At 34.5% G+C, this 19,736-nt stretch overlaps 3 protein-coding genes across 3 annotated transcripts in view; 1 reads left to right on the top strand and 2 right to left on the bottom strand.

Moving 5' to 3' along the window:
* Positions 1-10,209, bottom strand: part of LOC106640538 (uncharacterized) — a 39,072-nt gene extending 28,863 nt beyond the window's left edge. Inside the window, 9 exon segments of the mRNA XM_089589963.1 lie at positions 1,646-2,166; positions 2,263-2,627; positions 2,725-2,987; positions 3,030-3,108; positions 3,182-3,561; positions 3,651-4,001; positions 4,183-4,470; positions 5,182-5,544; positions 10,130-10,209. Coding sequence (XP_089446089.1) covers positions 1,646-2,166; positions 2,263-2,627; positions 2,725-2,987; positions 3,030-3,108; positions 3,182-3,561; positions 3,651-4,001; positions 4,183-4,470; positions 5,182-5,436 — 2,502 coding nt within the window. The 5' untranslated portion in view covers positions 5,437-5,544; positions 10,130-10,209.
* A 3,569-nt stretch (positions 10,210-13,778) lies between these two features.
* Positions 13,779-15,991, bottom strand: senju (UDP-galactose transporter senju). Its single transcript, XM_014354643.2, has 6 exons — positions 15,678-15,991; positions 15,012-15,126; positions 14,896-14,942; positions 14,678-14,817; positions 14,435-14,590; positions 13,779-14,342 (listed from the first exon to the last, which is right to left on the bottom strand). Exons 1-6 carry the CDS (start codon positions 15,763-15,765, stop codon positions 13,836-13,838), a joined length of 1,053 nt encoding a protein of 350 aa, XP_014210129.1. The 5' UTR covers positions 15,766-15,991; the 3' UTR covers positions 13,779-13,835.
* A 277-nt stretch (positions 15,992-16,268) lies between these two features.
* Positions 16,269-18,927, top strand: LOC106640583 (protein odr-4 homolog). Its single transcript, XM_014354661.2, has 8 exons — positions 16,269-16,478; positions 16,818-16,994; positions 17,069-17,271; positions 17,350-17,521; positions 17,597-17,767; positions 17,893-18,106; positions 18,164-18,346; positions 18,461-18,927. Exons 1-8 carry the CDS (start codon positions 16,392-16,394, stop codon positions 18,625-18,627), a joined length of 1,374 nt encoding a protein of 457 aa, XP_014210147.2. The 5' UTR covers positions 16,269-16,391; the 3' UTR covers positions 18,628-18,927.
* The last annotated feature ends 809 nt before the right edge of the window (positions 18,928-19,736 follow it).

The following is a 19,736-nucleotide window of genomic DNA, read 5'->3' as shown; positions in this document are numbered from 1 at the left end:
GTGTCAAAAAATGGTTTTTTTTGTTTCCTATCTTAGACGATTAGATGATATTGGCATCGGTAATGATTAGTATCGGTAATAAAAAAAAAGAAACATTTATGACCTGCTCGAGTACTTTTACGCTGTAAAGTGGAATCCATTGCGTAATCGATGACAAACTAAAACTACATGCTTACAACTAGACGAAGTAAAGCGAGAATTATCAATAAAAAAGGATGAAATAAGTGCGTGGCGCTTGATCGCCTCGAATCTGCACACAATAGGCCATTGAACTAGCAAAAACTATAACCTAATACACACGTGAAAAGCGAAGCGCGAAAATTTTAATGGAGAAAAGAGAGAGAAAGGTTGTATGTGAGCAACTCATTGCGCGTTTATTCTTGGTCTTACTTTTCAAGTAAGAAAGAGCGCGTGTTGGGAATCGATCGTCATACGACCCACTTAGCAGAGCGAGTTTACACGCACGCGATGGAGAAGAAAGAGAGAGAGAATGTCTTATCGCAGCCGGCAGTCGGCACTTTGACCGGCTGATCGACACTGTACCTACTGTGTATAGCAGTACTCGAGTTACTGGAAAGCTGACGCATATATAGCTTCACTGAGCGTGTAAACACACTTTTTTTTTAGAGACTTTTGTTTGTTTGATACATTGATTATTCTAAGACTCCTATTGTACAATCAAACCATTATCCAAAAGAGAATACGCGCTAAAAGTGGCAGTAGGTAAAATATCTGTAAGTGTACGATCTCGTGCTATAAACGATAATGATAATGAAAGGGAGGGTGGACAATTTTTTGTAAGCAAAATCCACAATTTTAGCTATGGAAATGGCATTGATTCGTGGCTTTATTTCGAAAGCTGTTGCTACAATGAATACTCGTTGGGTTCTTAAATTTTACGCAAGTGGAATTCTTTCAAAAATTTTGAGCTGGCTAGAATGATACTAAAGGTTTACTGCTGTGTTACTCTATTTTTAAAATGCCACTAGACGATGCTTTGATAACTATTTCAATTTTTTATTGATAATTCTTTGTGTATAAAATACTACAATAAGTCTTACAACGATGAGGCTGTGTACATATCTCATAGCGCCTTGTGAAAGTTAATTTTCATGGTATTAATAGGGTATTTTTACCTTATGAAGTACCGTAAACAGTTTAAATAAATTAGAAGCTAATTTTTAAATGCGGTAGGCTTAAGAAACATAATATCACAGATATTGATATTTACTCAAATTATAAGTCACTTTACGACATGAAAATTTCTTCTTATCAATGCTCGAATTGCAATATATTATGGCATAAAAGAGGGTATTATTTTTATTAAAGTAGCTTCAATAAGAACACATGATTTTATTTACCATCAAAAACAAAAAAAGAACTCTGACCTATCAGTAGAAATTTCAAGAGACAATAAGAGAAGGTTATTGTTCGATCGACTCGAGTTTCTTGTAAATAAGTTTACTCGTGTACCCCAATAATAGCTTGACTAATCGAATTACTAAATGCTTAATGTGACAAGCAAAAAACGTTGTAAGAGTCAAGTGGATAATTAAACGAACGATAAATTATACATGGACAAACAAACAAAAATGTTGTTAAGACAAAATAATGGACTCAAAAACTCCAGTTATACTAAACTCACCTTATTGTGAAAATCCTTGAGCATCTCGTCGTCTACAAAATCCAGTTCCTCCCAGCTCTGTTCCTTGTGCTTCCACTCACTATCGCTGCTACTATCGGATGATCTTTCTTTGGCATCGAGAGCAGATTTCTCGACGTCCTCGGCTATCACACCTTGCTGGGAACCCTCTCTATCAGTATCAGCCAACAACAATGTCAAATTTTCACTTTCCACCAACTTGTTTGAGTCAACTTCTAACTCTTCTGATATCTTGTCGTTGCCACCTTCGTTTGTACCATTCCCGAATATGTCCGACTTCTCGACCTCACAGTCATCAAATTTGTTTAAATCATTGTTTTTTGCTGTAATCACATAATCGGACCCTTTTTGCTCCAAGGAAATTGTATTGTCTTCTAAAGAAGTTCGTCTACTTCTGTCCTTCAGTGGACTTGCTAACTCCATAAGAATGTAATTCCTCTCCTGACGGGGAAACACTTCAAAGCCAGGAGTCCTGGCTGATTGGCTACGTCGTCGATCCTTTCCTGTGCATATATTAAAATAACAATTAAGAAAAGTGTTTCTTCATCAACTCCACGGCTATAGAATGCCTTGTAACAATGACAATAGTAGTAACGTACCTTGATAATTCGCATCCTCCTTGTCATCCCAATCGAACTGTTCAGGAGCTGATCTAGTGCGATAGACTACGCGCATCATATTCTCGTGATCTTTCTTCATTTTATCCTGGAAGCTTGCGTCGCTTCTATCCCCAAACACACTGTCGATCGTTTTATCCTCTTCTGCTGAACAGATGTCCCCCAGCAGAGATGGACTAGGACTTTTCGATCTCACTTCGGACGATGAATCGATCTCTAATCTTGGTGAGCTACCAACACTCGATTCCTCGCAAACACGGAACGAAGGTTCCTCGGGTAGGGTGTCATTCATCTCCTCGATGACGATTCTTGGAGACGTCATGGAATCCCGACGAGATATGTGTGGCCTGTAGATAGCCAACGGAATATCAAATCTTCGCTTACCAGGACTGTAACGGATGAAAATAAAAAAATTATCATTAATTGTGGCTTTCCAAACATTACTCCTTCTCGGCAAACCCAACTAGCCTATGGATCTCTGTATTTTGCGTCAAAATACTCTTCTTTGGACTAAGGTCAGATCGATGAGTGTGTGGTTCACGACGGGGACTACTCGATGCCGATCGTTTCTGCATCCGTAGCCGTTGCAACTGACGACTTGGAGGAGTCACATTAGGCTGCGACGAGGATCTAGGACGGCTTGGCATTCTGGTTGCCGGCGACACTGGTAAAGGTATCCTCGTACGTGGTGGTGCCACGGGTAACAACTGTTGATGGGACAGGGGTGATGGAACCTGCTGTCGATTTACCTCGATGCTCATCACCGATTCGGCGTCTTCACTGTCTGGTGTTCGTAGCTTCACAATCTCGCCACCAAAATGGACTCGTCTGATAACATAACAAAGCAAACTTTTACGAAAAAGTACAGGGTTACTTACCAGTCGACTGGTGAAATTTTTACTTTGGCGTCTTCCGTCGCTCCTCGGGAGAAACGTCCTCTTCAGCTGTTTCCAGCTCAACTGTTGGTTTCCCCTCAGCTATGTCTTTGCCCATGTTGAAATCGATTTCTTGGATGTCCGGCTTTTTGGCCTGTTCTTCAAGTATGGTCATGGTGATTGCAGTTTCCTCGTCAAACTTGATCTCAGTCTCGAGAACAACACGCGCCGACGAGGATACCGAAGCACTCGAGCTCGCCCTCACATTATCTTCGTCCTCCTCAGCGATGCCCGAAGTATCCGAGTCCTCGCTATCCCAGCTCTTATCCACAGGCACGACCTCTTTTATCGAATCCTCGAACGAATCCTTGCGTTGAAGGGACTTTACTCCACTGGCAGCCTTAGACTACACAGTTACGTTAAATAAATTTAACCATTGCTATCGAAGAATCTTCTAAACAACGATGACTTAAACAAGCAACCATTCAAACTTACTTTTCTCCTGTTTCTTTTTGCGGAAGAACTTCTCTCGATCCCATAGATCTCGCAGAGCAGCTCAAAGTTCCGCTTCATGCTCTCATCCACCTCGGTCAAGTACTTTCCAAACTCTTCCTCTCCCACAGTGTCCCGTATCTTCGCCAAAGATTTCAGAGCCGCCTCCTGGTGTACAACCTGGACAAGTCTCATGGCCAAGGCCTGGGTAGCCTCGCACACCACTAAACTGGCGGACGGTGCTCTTGAACGGGATGGAAATAGTAGTAGAGGTGTTGCCAGGATTACACCTGTCGTCACGTTTGTCTGGTAGTCATCGAGGACGTTTGTGGGGTTTATACTATCTCTTAGGATCTAACAATAAATAAAGAAGATTTTACTATTGTCACTGTAATAGACCTGTACTTTTTTTTCTTTTTTTAGAAAAGTAAGTGCTGATAAATGTACCTATGCTGCAAAGGTTTTAAAAAGTCCACGAAACGAAAAAACTCAAGTCACGCATGATGTCTTTCTATGAGAATAAGTGAATCCTCACCTTTCTGGTCATTTCATCCCTCCTGGAAGAATGAAGCAGATATATCCTAAGAGCATCCAAGGATCCCTTTCTTACAGCAGGTGCTGGATGGCCCAGGTTCTCAACGAGATCGGGAAGAACGAGACTTGCTGCCCAGTCGATGTTTTCAGCTCTGAAGGTTGGTAGCAAGTCAACAAGTACGCGTAGCGCGTGCTGTCTTACCTCCCACTCAGGGTCACGTAGCCGCTCCAGGATTTCGTCGAAGACCGCCTCGACGTTTGTATCCTTTGGGAATTTTTTGGTTCGCACCTATTGCGGGTATTACACGTTTTATTTTCTCATGACCACCATTGTAGTCGAAACAAAGTTTTGAATGTATATCGGTTTAAAAATATTTTATGAATTTCAAAATTAAACATTTGTACGGTGATTTTAAACAGATGTTAATGGTAAATTTACACTTGAAATCTACATGGAGAATTATCGAGTTTTTAAAACCGATAATAGATAAAACGCGAATCATTTGACAACGCTCGGTGCTATTTATGTGACATCCGAATTGGCTATCACAAAAATAAAAATTCATACCAAAATATTTTTTATTTTATATTACACTATCTATCATGGCGTTTATTTAATTTATAAATTCAGAGTTTAAGAAACCAAGAAATAAAAATCTCAGGAACCGAACGAAACAAAATAAGGACTATTGTTTCAGAGAATCAAGTTACTCACAGTAAGTATTTTACTTTTAAATTTAGCGAACAAAATGGTAATTTTTAAAAAATTCTAATCATAACAGTGCCCGATTGTATTTTATTTTCATCGAATCCATTTGAATGAGATCTTTGTCTTTAAAAAAATCGTAGTGAAAATTTCCGTATGAATTTTGATATGAAAATCATTTGAAATCCATATGTGAATTTTGTATCTACAAATGTATGCATTAGTTATAATTTTAGCTAGTATAAGCGGTATTGCATTAATCAACCTTATCCTAGGAAAAAATGATCAACTCACAACGTATTCCCAAAGTGGCGTGAGCTGAACTCCGGAGTGGGACACCGAGCCACGCCGTTGCGTCATTGGCGTGGATGGTGGAAACCGATGGGAAAGTCGCAACGGTTTGGACGGTGGTCGATTAAAGTCAACAAAAAGTCGATCGTCCAGTAGGGGCACCGAGTCTTGCTGGGGCTGAATGGGCCCCAGCTCCGTCGAGCCCGTCATGGATGCGGCGGTGATGCTATTGGACAGGGGCCCGCTGCATCCGGGCATATCTCACTAAGGCATTGCATAGTCGGGTATTCTCTGCTCTTCTGTTTTCATTTGTTTTTTTGGCTTTTCAAGGCCCGGATCGCTTGAACTCGTTTCCTCCATTTTTATCTTGAAAGGGGATTGTTTTTTTAAATAGTTGTTTATAGGCTTTTCAATGTAGATATACATGATATTCCACCGTAACTGACTAAAAATGACTTTTAAAATGGTTTTTAAAAAAATTTGTTGGCAAAACTGTTTTTCATAATATTTCTACCTCCAGTAGCACCCACAATATTTTAAATTGTTACATTTTACTTCAGTGCGTGCATACGAGCTAGGGACATCGTCTGAGCAGTAATCACCCATTTAGCTTTATCACTCGTATAAATATTCACGAAAAAATCTAGTTTTTCTTTGTGGTAATATTACTTTTAATGGTACGTGTGCTCTGAAATTTTTTGATATTTAAATTCTTTGTTAAGTTATCGTTTATATCGATCCATTGCGAATGCAACATCGAAGATTTGAAGCAGAACGCAATGGTATAAATAATTTTAACATAAAATTATACCCCAAGTGCATCATATTATATTCTAAATAAAGTGAACCAATATTTTTTAATAATTTTATCCAGCCTACCAAAACTTGTGTTTGTTACATTAATTGTTGCCATCTTGCACCATCACATTTGGACATGATAAACTATCCTCGGGGGTCGCATGACCTTACCGGCTTTTTATTTTATATTCAGCTATAGTGGAGTTTCAAAAGGAACAGACGAATACTGAAATCATCATGGTGGTGCTTAGCTATATAAGATTGGTAAAAATGGACAGATACAGAAATAGTTGGCTATTCTCGGAAAATTTAAAGCACAGCAAAAAATGATTGATTTGACTCCAATGACAAACGACTGCTTTCTATGGTATAGAATGTAACATCCCTTTGTTAGCCCATCGGTGATACCAAAACGATAAAAAAACATTTGAGAACATAATTTAAAAAACGCCATTCCGAAAAATTATATAGTCGTAACCATGACCAGAAAACTAAATTTTTTTTTCAGCGGTTGATTGTAATAATGTTATTGTCGTTATACTACAACTGTGTAGCTATTATATGATTATATGTTGTTATTTATTATATTAAATTGCAAAATAATTAAAAACATTTAAATTTCACGTTTTAAAAGTTGAAGGATCAACATTATTTCGTATAGTCTGAACATGTGCAAAGTTTAGTTTTTAAATTATTTCACTTAAACATTTGACTATGTAACAAATTGTATTGTCTCACCAATTATTTATTTAATCAATGCTAATAAATAAAATGTAATTCAAATAAACATTTATTCGGTTCAAATAACTTGAATTCAAATAAATACATTTATTTCAATTGACGAAATTTTTTTTTCAGTGTATATGCAGCCCATAGGAGTAACTCTTATGCATATATCACACGTGGACGTATTTCTACGTCACAGGTATACAAAGCAGCCATCAAGGAAGACACTGCAATTATAAATATATACCCACTTCCGAAGGCATTGCACAACGATGACGTCCCCACGTGCACTGTCAAGGTGAATCCCCTATGATTATTACACCCGTATGTGGCTATATCCTCAGCTGATATAATTTTACAGTTTTATTACGGTATTGTTACGGGATTATTTTACCTATTAGTACACGAGAAGTTTCATAGAAAAATTTATAGTGGTGTTTTGGTTTGAAAAATAAGTTAAATCAAGTTTATTGTGTCTCTCGGATCTGATGTTAACTTTGACTTTTTTCAACAGAAACTGATCAGAAAATAAAAATAAATTAGATAAAGATTAAATTAGTATTGCTTGTAATTTATGTGATAAATACTGTTTCTCGATTGAAATGATTTCCTCCACATAAAACTTGATTTTACAATATCACAAAATAGACGTAAAATTTATCATTTCAGTTTAAAAACAAAAACAAGCTTGTATACTTGTAAAATTTCTGTCTTTCTATTTTACAATAGAGCAATTAAATTGTTTTCTTAGAGGAGAGAGATGTATTAGGGATGAAACTTTAGTATTACGTAACTTACCAAAAACAGTATTGGTTCGTTTTTATAGAAATTTGTTCAAAGTGGACGTTAAAAAAAAATTTTTTTTTCAAACTTATCAAACCCCTGTCAATAAACAAAGATACTTAAAAAAATGTGAAAAGACGACTAGTTAATCCCATTCTTATCTACATAGGCTTATTTTATAAATCAACATGTGATAGCACTTTTAACAACAAAATATTTTTTTTTAACGTTTACCTACTGTTTTATATGTTAAGCCCCTGAATTATGTGTGAAGTATGCAGAAATAAGTAACGCAAGCACAAAAAAATCTGCTTTTCGAGAATTTCCAATGTACTTTTGCTGGTTGAAAATATCTTCAGTGAACCAAAGATTTACTTGTTTTGAAACGAAGCTTCTGAGGAACGTTCTTGTATGTTTTAATGACGATTTGGAAAAAACGAAAAAAAAATGGTTTGATATTATTCACGTGTAATATATATGAAAATAATCAGAAACTCTAAATTAGGATTGTAATTTCCTTTCCCTTGAAGCGTTTGTCGTCAAGCTCATTGATACTTGTCCGTTGAAACTACAAATATAGCGTGCAAGTTTTATGCTTTGACACACAATTATCTGACGATCGATGATAACCAGCGCTGCCTTTCATCAATGCCATAAAAAATGCTTGTGAATTAAAAATGGATGTAATCCACACTGCATATGCGAATTTGTTGAAAACATACTTGTTTAGTGATGGAAAAAAATCACTAATTACACTTACACACCTGTTTAGCAACAATGATTCGTAAAAAAACTTATGTAAATGCAAAAAAAAAAAAATAATCATTATTAAAAAAAACTCTGAACTGCAGTTGAATTCCAACGATCCCTTAGAGGAATCACTCGAGCTCAAGCGTGTAAGTAACGTTGTAACGAGCATTTTGCACGATAGGTATGTCCAGCACGACGTGCCCTTCTCCTCTTTCTCGCTTACATCTCAAGCTCCAACAGCACAGGCGAGGAAGAATTTTATCCGTAAAAATAAAGAAAACACAGCAGCGGTAGTTTAAATCTAAAAAAAAAGGTTGTGCTGTACGTGTATATATACATGCGTCTACCAACAATAGAGTTACGTGTGTGTGTATACACTCGGAAACGGAAAGTTTATCGTTGGATCTCGCGTCACGAACGTCGCTTCGTATGAAAAAAAAAAGGGGGGAAAGAGAGAGGAAGAAAACGACCGAGCCGGCGTCACAAAAGTGGCACACACGATAGCCACGAATTGCATGATACAAAGAAATCGTGCGTGTGCTTATGAAATTGCCTATTGGGAGCCGTTTTTTACCTGAAAATATGACCATAGGGTGGTCTTGGAATCTTTTATTAGAAGACTATGATTTTTAACGCAGGCTGCAGTGGAAAGTATGTTGGAAAATATGATAAACGGGGGTAACAAACATTACACGTATATGGTTTGATGGTCTAGAAGCTTTTCTCGTGGAACAAAAGACGATCAAACAGAAAAGGTGGTCCGAATAAATTCACTAGTGGCATCAACTTTCAATATTAACTGTACGTCAATTGTTGAAATTTCAGAATTTTTACTTTTTCAGTGATTAGTTTGCAATGTTAACTGCTGTGGTGGGATTTTTGGAAAGCGAGTGTCAACGTTATTTTTTGACGTATTTTCCAATATAAGGTGTCAATGAGATGCCATTGTAGTTGACAAAGGTGAAAAATTCTGGTTTCGCAATGGGTGGCTCTAATACCTTACCTAAATAATATTGAAATCCCTGCTACTGACAAATTATGATTACAGCCTATTAACACATATACTTCGTCCCACTAGCGTCAGACTGTTAACATTCCCCAACGATTATCTAGCGATACGAAACGCGCATAAAAATACCTACCAGTAAACATACGACACCTGCGATAAGAAAAAAGGTAGTCCTATGTAAATACGGACAAAGTTACATACGATACGTAGGTACAGACTTCCAAGGAGCGTATAGAGCGGAGGTCTCCTCCAGTTTCGATCGTCGCTTCCAAGTCAAGTAGTAAAAGCCGACACGTGTCAGACGGACAGACCGACTTGGCATGTACGTTCGGTGAGTTCTCAAGTTTGAAGAATTTTTCGGAAAACTTTTAAAAGTCATGTGTTTACTCGGTTCAATGTTTCGGCATTGAACATTTTGTTTGCTCAAGATATTCGTCTGTTTAATATTTTACTGCCAACAACAAGAGCATCCTCATTCCGGAAAATGGGTTTCGATGAAACTTAGTTGAAAGATGTTTTTTCGGCATCTAACAGTAAAACAAAAGTAATTGTCTGTCAAAAATGCTTCATCCCTAAATATATTTTCTGAGATCTTTCCGTAAGTAAGTACGTTTTAAGAACTGGGGTACGATAAAATAACAGTTTATTAAATAGCTTAAATCGGTATTTTTTAACATTTTTTAACAAATAATCGTGAAGTTTCCGTTACTTTGCGGGAAAACCTTGATTTTTACGTCTGATTGATATTTCTCACGTCACTTTATGTAATTTGATGCAACTACAAGGAAAACTTAGATTCTATAGTGTACACCTCACTAAAAAAACGAAATCACTCTAATCTCTAATGAGAAAAAAAAAAAAAAAAAATGAAGAAATTTCACCCACCTTCTCGTCCACCGAGGCACTTGTAAACCCGCAGCACTAACGAAACGCACGACAAATCACTTTAAAAAAAAAAAAAAAAAAAAAAAAAAATAAAGAAAAAAGAAATCGCGGAAAAAACAGCCCATCGACGGATAACGCCTCGCGGCAGCGTCTGCCCTGCGACTGTTGGCCTCAGCAGCGCGTGCACGGGTCTCCTTTGAATATCGACCCTTTTAATACCACCAGCAAAGAGCCAATAAGGGGTGGGAGGCAAGAACACCTGTATAAATACATCCACACCAGCATACACTTACACGTACTGCGTAGGTATAACATGCATTACATGTTGTACATGCTCGAGCACTTACGCACCGGGTTATAGGTCTTTTTCGCCTTCGCCTTTAACTTGACTCCTATTGACGGCAACGCGCGGTTCATTCAGGGACACGCAGACAGTATTTAGCCGACCTTCGGACTTTTTCTACTTATTTATTATTGCTGCGGTTCCGCGGTTATACATATATATACATGCGACTCTCCACCATCGCTCTCACTATTTTGTTGTATATAATAATAATTGCCATTTTTATGACTACTCTCATTATGTCAATTATTAATATTGTTGTTATTATTAGTTCTTTTCACGTTATTGTTGCCATTATTATTATCATTATACTGTTATTACCATTGTTGATGTTGTTGTTATTGTTGTTGTTGACAATAGTGCAGGAGAATTTACAGCTGATGGAGACTTTTCTTTATAAAGTTTTTGGTTTGACTTATGCTTCCAATCGTAAAAAAACACTTAAAAAATCTAGACAAGCACGACAATATCCTTACTCAATTCACTAAGAAATTCAGTGATTCTTACGGTGCTTGTACAACCTCTTATTTGATTCAATTTCTTAATCATGTATAATAATAACATGGAAATGCAATTCCTTTAAAGTTAATTATGTGTAGTAAAATTATAATCATTTTAAATGTTTTCCTACGAGCGCAGAATAGAGTGTCAAAGACAGTAGTAGCGTAGTGGCTCTTCCTTAGGACTACTATTTTGGTGGAGAAAATTGATACATTAATACTCTATTAAATATGAATAAATGTCTATATGCGCAATGGTATGCTGTAAAATTTTTTTTCATAAAATAATTGTTATTCTATCCAGCGTTCGTCTATGGAATTTGAATGTTTGGCAGCAGTCATTGACTCGTTAAGTAATCCAGTGTTTCTGTAGATTTTCATTTCCTGTTTCAAGATTTCGTTTGTCACTCTGTGGGACAAAAACAAAATAATAAGGGTTAACTCGATAATTTCTGGATAAAAAAATGCCACAATAAGTATGTGTGTCTGCATGCCTATGAGGCCAAAAAAAGTTGTACATATTATTTTTATCGATATTATATTATAAGTTTACGGACTAAATAGCATAAAAACGTTAAAAATTGGGTTTCTATTTATAAGTAATTTTTTTTTAAATTTAACCGAGAAACACATTATTTTGTCAAAATGTTATTTGGGTTTGGCTATCTGAAAATTCGTTAATATATTTTTCATGGAATATTAGAAATTTGTCGACAACTTTGAGCTTTTGTAAAAAATGGCGTATCCACAAAATTAATTACGTACATGAATATCATAGAGTATTCTTTTAAAGTACAATTTATTTTACGTTTAATAAATGTCCCCGCAAAAAATGCGATTATTAAAGTTTAGTTTCTTCGCTGCTATTTCTCTGATAAAATATATATACTATATATCATGTTAGACAGAGAAACTTTTAATATTCTTTTTTATTCTTAATTCTATACAATAAAAATAAAAACAAATGTTGATATTATAACTTTGATCATGTACAATAACAGATTTTGCGTGGAACTTTTATATTTGTTTAAAGGCTAGTGGAATTCAAGAAAAAAGAATATTTGGATCTAAATAAAATTTTTTTAGATTATCCGGTCATTTACTTATCCAAACAATGACCAATTAGTATCGAAATTTTCAAGTTTTTAATTTATTTTTGATTTTGCTTCCAAAAACACCGACATATACTTGAAATTATTAGTGAATACGTCTCTTAAGATCCTGAATACACCAGAAAATTAAAAAAAAAGTTTTTCATGTGATCAGGATAATTGGGAATTATTTATAAAAAAATATTTTAATGCTTCATGCTATTTGAGTTTTTTTCGGTCGACTGGTTTGGTAGTCGTCGAAAAATGGCTAAGCGATTAAACTGACTAAAGTAATGAATGTTTCTGTTGCAACGTTTTTTAACCAAGTGATCGGACAGACAAAATCTTGAACAACTAAGATAAGTGGTTTAATTGAAAATAAATAAAAAATGCTAAACCAGTCAAAGAATCTTGTCAAAAAAATTTTGAAGAAAAAGAACAAATTATTTAATAAATTTACAAAAATCAAATATTGCGGAATAGTAACAGATAGAATACGTTAGTTTGAGTATAGCAGTCGATGAATGGCACCGCGCCCTTGTGTAAGTGTAATTGCGCCAAGAAAATTTTTTCTCGTTTCAAATATTACAGTATTGTGCGTTACTAAAATTGTGAGGTTTTGACTTATGTTTTCTCACGGGCAGGTGACTCACACGCACGTTAAAATACCCTAAATGAGGACTGCAAAAAAAATGTCCTTACTCAATTCATTTTTTTTTTTTTTTTTCTAGAGATTGTTGGGTAAGGCTGATAGTAAACGTTTACGTTGTGACACTTGCAAAGTTTTTTTTATACCTCTCCATAGCTCTGAAAATAGAGAAAACTGAATTTTTCAGACCTTCAGAAATTTTTTACTCACAACATTAAAAATTTTACGTAAAAAAAGGGTTGGAACGGAGCGGAGTTTATGCGTACCTCCTGCCATTACGTACAACATAAAAAAGAGTGATACCGTAGAAGGTCTTTTAGGATGGTAATAATTCCTATTTCACAATGTCGTAGTTGCTAGAAATTTTACTTATGCAAATACTTACTTATTTCTTTAATCATCACGTATTCGATGACAGTGTTAGTTAATTTTCTGCAGATGCAACTCAAATGCAAACATTTGAAGAAAAAAAAATGTGGTGTTCGGAATCCATCCCACGTCTGTTGGAAAATTGCGATGGCAAAGGGTTTCCAATTTTAGTTTTAATTAAAATTTGTGCTCACACGTTACAAAAAATAATTTAGTTGTGCTATTGTGCTTGACCAATATATAGTTTATGTAAAAAGTAAAAAAAAAAATTATAATTTTAACTTTAGTATTCCTCAAAACATACACTCCGTAATTGATTCATAGATTTTCATGAAACTTGGTAATGGATCAAAAAATGATTCTATTATTCAGTCAATGATAATAGGTAACCAATGATTTTTGATAAAGAAAAATAAATAAATAAATGTCGAGTGATACATATTGAACTCACCAATATTTGTATAACGCTAAAGCAAAAGTTCTCATGGAATTCAAAGCTAAATCTTATTGTGTTCCATTCTATACTATTTTTGCAAAAAGCTCAAATGATTATTTGTTTGTACCAAGTTGAAAAATAATAATAAAAGTATTTAATGTAATAATAAAGAGATGTGGAATAATTTTAAAAATCAAAAATTTTATTGCACCAAAAGTTAATATTATGATAAGCATTATTATTATTATATACACAATAAATAATTTACAACAGTGACACTTGGATAAAATCAAGTGTATGAAATAAATATAAAAAATACTATACAATTTGCGACTCTTTCTGACTTATAAGTATACATTTTTCAATGTCTTCTGCATCTGTATGACTATAATTCGATGAAGGCTTGACATTCTGAACAGGATTTTGTGAATACAGTATAACAGCATAACTAACAAGAGCAATAGCAATAGCAGTACTAAGATAAATCGGAATACCGAAGAAAAGCCAGCAGAGGATGGCTGTGAAAACCAACTCTAAGGCACTAGCAAACGTTTTCACAATAGAGTTGAGATTTTTGAGAAAGAAACTGGTAACGATCCCGATTGCCATATTGTTAAACATTATCAAAATAACTTTAGGATCCATAAATATGTGAGGTCCTGCATCGTTAAAAGCCTCCAGGAGATTGCCCTGGATCAGTAGTACCACAACGTTGCATAGAATACTGTCAATGTACATGAACACGTTTTGCACAAAGATATTTATATTGGAACCTTCCTTGAGGAGGTATTCATTGTAGACACCTGCTAAGCACGAGCAGATTGTCTGAAATAACAACAATACAGTTTTATGTTAAATTCGGATTCATTTATTAGATCTTTAAATTTTTTGATATACTTTTTTCGTTTTTTAATTACCTGAATGAAAATAAATATAATATTGATATTTAGATGGAAATTAATCTTTGGAAGAGCATTGTCATAATCAATATTCAAATGCTTTATCATGCATCCTAAAGTCAATAAGACTAATGATACCCACTGCTTCTTTGATAACGTCTTCTTGAATACTACCTGTGAACATAAAAAGGGCAACAATATAGCAAAAATGTTGAGTCAAAGTTTCTGAACAATAGATTTATTTTTCATCGCAATGCATACCTGAAAAATTATTCCGGTTACCACAACTCGTAATTGGAGTAATAAAAAATATGTTGGAGGATCAAACGCTGCTAAATTCACGAAGGATAAGTTATTATAAAGGCAATATAAAGATGACGGTACCATATACAGTAGTAATACTAAAAGTAAAATCAAAAATGAAATTATTTTTGTCATGGAATTGGCAGTTATAAATAAAAAATGGAATTATAGCTGACCTCTTTTATGTTTCAAAACTTCTTGTACTAAACTTTGTAACGAATTGCTAAAAATAAAACATAAAAATGACAATTGGTTTTCTTACAGACATGTATTAATAATAAAGTCAACTCACTCTTTACAGTATAAAAGTGTAGAGCAGACTAATTTTAAGACCTCAGTCATCAGAACAACTATAACAATACTATAATCATATTTCCCCTGCTTTTGCGACCATGTTATGATTATCCCTAGAAACGAGAAAAAATCCTTGTGTAAATGGAAAAAAATTAATCACACAATAGAAAGACATTTTTATTGCTTTTGATAGTCATCTTGAGGAAGCGATAAGATAAGAAATAATTTGTTCACAGTGCAAAATAACACTCATGCTGAAAGAATCTATTTATTATAAATGAATGCTAAACAAAAGTTTGTTTTAACATAAAATTTTCATGCAGTTGAAAAACTAGTTTTATTTATTCACGAGCTGCAAAGTGTAAAAAAACAAACTGTACATTCTAAAGAAAGAAATGATGACAAACATAATTTTATATAAAAAAACAACTGTAGATAATATAACAAATATAATAAGTAACAACGTCTGAACGTACACAGTATTAATGCTTAGGTATGTAAACATGAAAACGTACATATAAATACAGAGTGACAGACAGCATGTAAAGATTTTTTTTCTGAGTGTACTTTTAATTTTACACATTTGTAGGTGTATGACAACACATATATAAAAAAAAAAAAAAAAGTTAACCAAAAAATGTAAATGAAATTGATGACATGAAACCTTGATTGACAAAAAGGGTGATGTATAGAACGAAAATAATGGCACTCCATCGTCCAGGAAAGAGCTCCGACCAATTTATCGTTCCCATTGTATTGGTGTGCTTCGGTTTTTCACTTTATCAGGTTTATCTGCGCTCCAAATTATCATTCTCTCGTTTTTTTACTACATGTACTTTTATACACATGTAAGTACAGCAAAGCACAATCGTTATCCGGCTTCGGTCTCGGTGTTGCACCGTATATTATGACTGCATCACCATCACTATCACCAGTGACCAGCTTAAGTGCATGACGCAAACTCAACAACCCTGCACGAATATATATAGTCTTCAAGACTGCATCGTCTGCATCAGCTACTGAAATACACTTAGGTGACCAGATCCGGACCTAACTATGCCCGGAAACTTGATTTTTTGCATATTCCGCTACTAGCGCCATCTAACAAAGAATTTTTTTTTTTAATGGAAACGAAACGGAAAAACCATGGGAAAAACGGAAAACCCATGGAAAAACGGTACTTTTTAGTTCAAAATCAGAATCGTCAGATGGCGCTGCACGGTTAGCGGGTTATGGTTAGGTGTGTGGTCTGCATTGTCTGCAGGTGTTAAAATTTGGTGGAATGAAAGTGTTGAAAATTGAAAAAAGAGGATACAAGCGACCTAAGTAAGGAACCGTGAAGATAATCCAACATCATCGCGTTTACCAAAAAATCGACATGGGTAGGATAGTTTACGCAGAAGAACATCTCCAAGAGTATCTCAGTTTGCTGGACGTCTACAGCGTGGGATTAATTTTGGGACAGGTTTGTATTTTTACTTTGACAATGACTATAGTCTGTGTGTAATCATGTGGCAGATGTGTTGTTTTCAAACCAGCTGTCCTGCAATGCTCAATTGCTTTCAACTTTTTGATATTTTGTTTCAATATTTTTCGAAATATTGTATCAAATTGTTTGATTGTAAAGCTTAGCTGTTGGTGTACATACTGCATATTTTTATTGGCAAATACTCTGCAGTTGACTTCTTTTTTATCATATGCTAGATATTAGTTTTTGTTAATAGTTAATTTTCAGTTTAATTCATTATGTTTGGTTGTGTGAAGGATTCAATATGAATAGTAATCCATCAATTCTTGATTTTAGAGTACAGAACAAAAAGATTATGTGGTTCATTTGGCCAGAACTTTGCCAGCTTCAAATAATAAAGTTGTTGAAGAAAATCTCATAAAAACAACACACGCTGTACAAAACACTGCCAACAGCGAGATAAAGTCCATCTCAGATGTTGATGTAAATTTGGTAGCTGATCATGCAAAACATGTAAGTTTAATCAACGAGTTTTTTCTCAATCGTATTTTTCCACAACACCAAAAACTCCATTTTTCAATGTTAAGGTTACCAGAATGCTACCAGGTGGTATGCAGATTTTAGGAATATTCATCGTCAGCCCTGATAACTGTTTCAGCGAAAACTCTTGCGTACAAAAACTCAGATCAGTCTTGTCCGGTATTCACAAGACTCTTGCATTAAATGATTATTTATTTGGCAATAGCAATCATGAACATCTGATACTGAACTTTAACACTTCCACAAAGCAGTAAACTCATAATCAAGTATTTACTTATGCTTGGCAACATGTGGCAATTTTTAACTGATCAAAGTCAATTGTCCCCAGATATATTTGCAAGTCGGTCGAAACAAGTACAGGCGGCATATTGAAACCGGCTGATTGGAAGTTTCAAAAAAAAGTCACAAAATGGCACCACCTTGAATCTACACTCGATTTGGATTACTTAATTCCAATTCTGGATGAAATACACCCACACACTTTGAAAAGACAACTACAGGTAACTTTTTGATTATAGAAGTGTTGAATACTAACTCTTTTTCTCATCCTAAGATATGAAAATTTATTCTTGCAGGAAGTGATAAAAATAATATCAGACATGGTAAAAACTGCCTTAATAATAATCGAAGGTGAGCCAAGATCACCTAAAGATTTGTTGGAGGCGATAATTAGAAAAAAGAAAAATGAGAAACATAATGAAGAAGAAAAGGAAAAAGTTTTGCATTTTGGGGTATACTTGCCTTGTGTAAGTGTTGGTTTCTATGTAATGAACACTTTTCAGCGTAGTTTTTATCTCTTGTTCAATATTTATAGTTTTAAAACATCGATGAATAATTTTATTGTATTATAATTAAATTGATCATATTCTAGGATTTAAACATTGACAAAGAAAATGTCAGAATCACATCATGTGGTGCCTCCATGAGATTAGTTGGTCAGCTCACTAGTAGAACAGCTGTTCATCAAAAAGCAAGCATAGAAGAGGCAACAAATGCTACAAAACAAGACATTCTTCGATCTCTTTACAGCAGATTAGAATTGCATTGGGACAGTATTATAGAAGACGAAAACGGATCACCAGAAGGTACGGTTAAACAAAAAGTAATACGGTCGTCCATTTATTGATATGTTTATTTTTCAGAAAATGTCACATTGCACGAACCGCCGCGTCGAGTTTTTGTAGAACTACCACATAACAAAGTAATGCTATCCGACTACTTGTTTCCTGGTGAAGGACCTCAAGAGTCCTTAATCGTCTTAAAGGAATTATTGGATCTCGACGTTCAAGAGAACGAAATTCAAAAAGATGCCGAGCAACAAGTTGGTAAGTTTTTGAAATCATTACCATGCATACTACACAGAGACCGTTACAAAATAATATTACAATTGCTTGTTCTTACTTGATAAACCCTACATGGTTGATTTTATTGCATGTTAGATCCATCAAATCCACTCTTGTTTTCTCAAAGTGAAGTAAAAGCGACTCCAGTGGAGCCTGGCAAAGAAGCTGCGACTAGTAATCAGTTCACATTATACGTGGTGGGTGTCATAGCACTTGTCATCGCGTTTGTAGGTATTTTATTGCACTGGTTGAACTCGCAGTAACAATATTACGAATTGGTCTATCTGTATCTGTAATTGTTGAATTGTTGAGTCTATATATGAAAACCCCCAAAGTTCGATCCCAGTTTTTGACAATTGCTGAGTGCTATTTTAATGCATTTTTTAATACTTTTACCGGTGTTCTTACCAAAACGGTAACTTAAAAATTGTATAAATGAAAAATCGATGAAAGTTGATTGAAATATTTTTATACTTGAAATTGTTAAAAGAAATAAAGCTTTTAGCATTTACAAAAATGATCTTATAACGATTTAAAAAAAAAAATTATGTAAATACATATATAATGGTAACTATTTATAATAAAAAAATGTGAGGTTAATTAAAAAACAAAATTAATCTTTTTTCAATGTTTAATGAGGTATTTATAATATTTATAAATTATGTACACACCTTTTTTTTCATATATACATACACGTTAAAGTTAAGGTATATACAGAACAGTTCCCCTCTGACAGACCTTGATCGAAATCACGCATTTTTATTGTTAGTTTACAAAAGTATTGATAATTATAAAACGTTACAATATTAATTATACCAACGCTTGTCCTGGTTTTTTACGAATTCGTAGCATGGAATTGGAAAAACCATCGACTGGGCAGTGTGAAATCGCAGAATTTAATAAGTTCCATTCTATAACATCACCTTGAATCGCTTCAAAGTTTGACGTACATTATTTCGAAATATGTTATTTATGTACAATATTATAATAAAATTTTTTGTTTAATATTCATAAAACTTTTCAACAACTATTCAAAACAGACAATCACAACGGGTTTTTTTGTTTTTTTTTGTTTCAAACAAATTCTACAAAATAGAAAATATAAGGTTGCATTTAAATAAAACGAATTCAACTCATCCTACACTCTTCAATAAATGCATTTCATTCTTTAACAACCGTTCATTTTTTTTTCAACGATATTCATATAGAGGCATAAAAGTGCGTATGAACAGGTGCTTTCAATATTTTGTACAGTTTTGCGAATCGTTGATTCGATCAGCTTGCAAAATAAAGGTAAAACGTTCAAATTGGAATGACGAGGTTTAAGAAACTTCACGGATAACAGACATTATGTGTATAAACTACGTATTAA

This window comes from Copidosoma floridanum, unplaced genomic scaffold (genome assembly GCF_036245765.1).
Source record: "Copidosoma floridanum isolate Cflo_tuat_1 unplaced genomic scaffold, Cflo_Japanese_pri ptg000001l, whole genome shotgun sequence".
Taxonomy (NCBI): domain Eukaryota; kingdom Metazoa; phylum Arthropoda; class Insecta; order Hymenoptera; family Encyrtidae; genus Copidosoma; species Copidosoma floridanum.
This window is presented reverse-complemented; position numbering and strand designations above follow the sequence as displayed.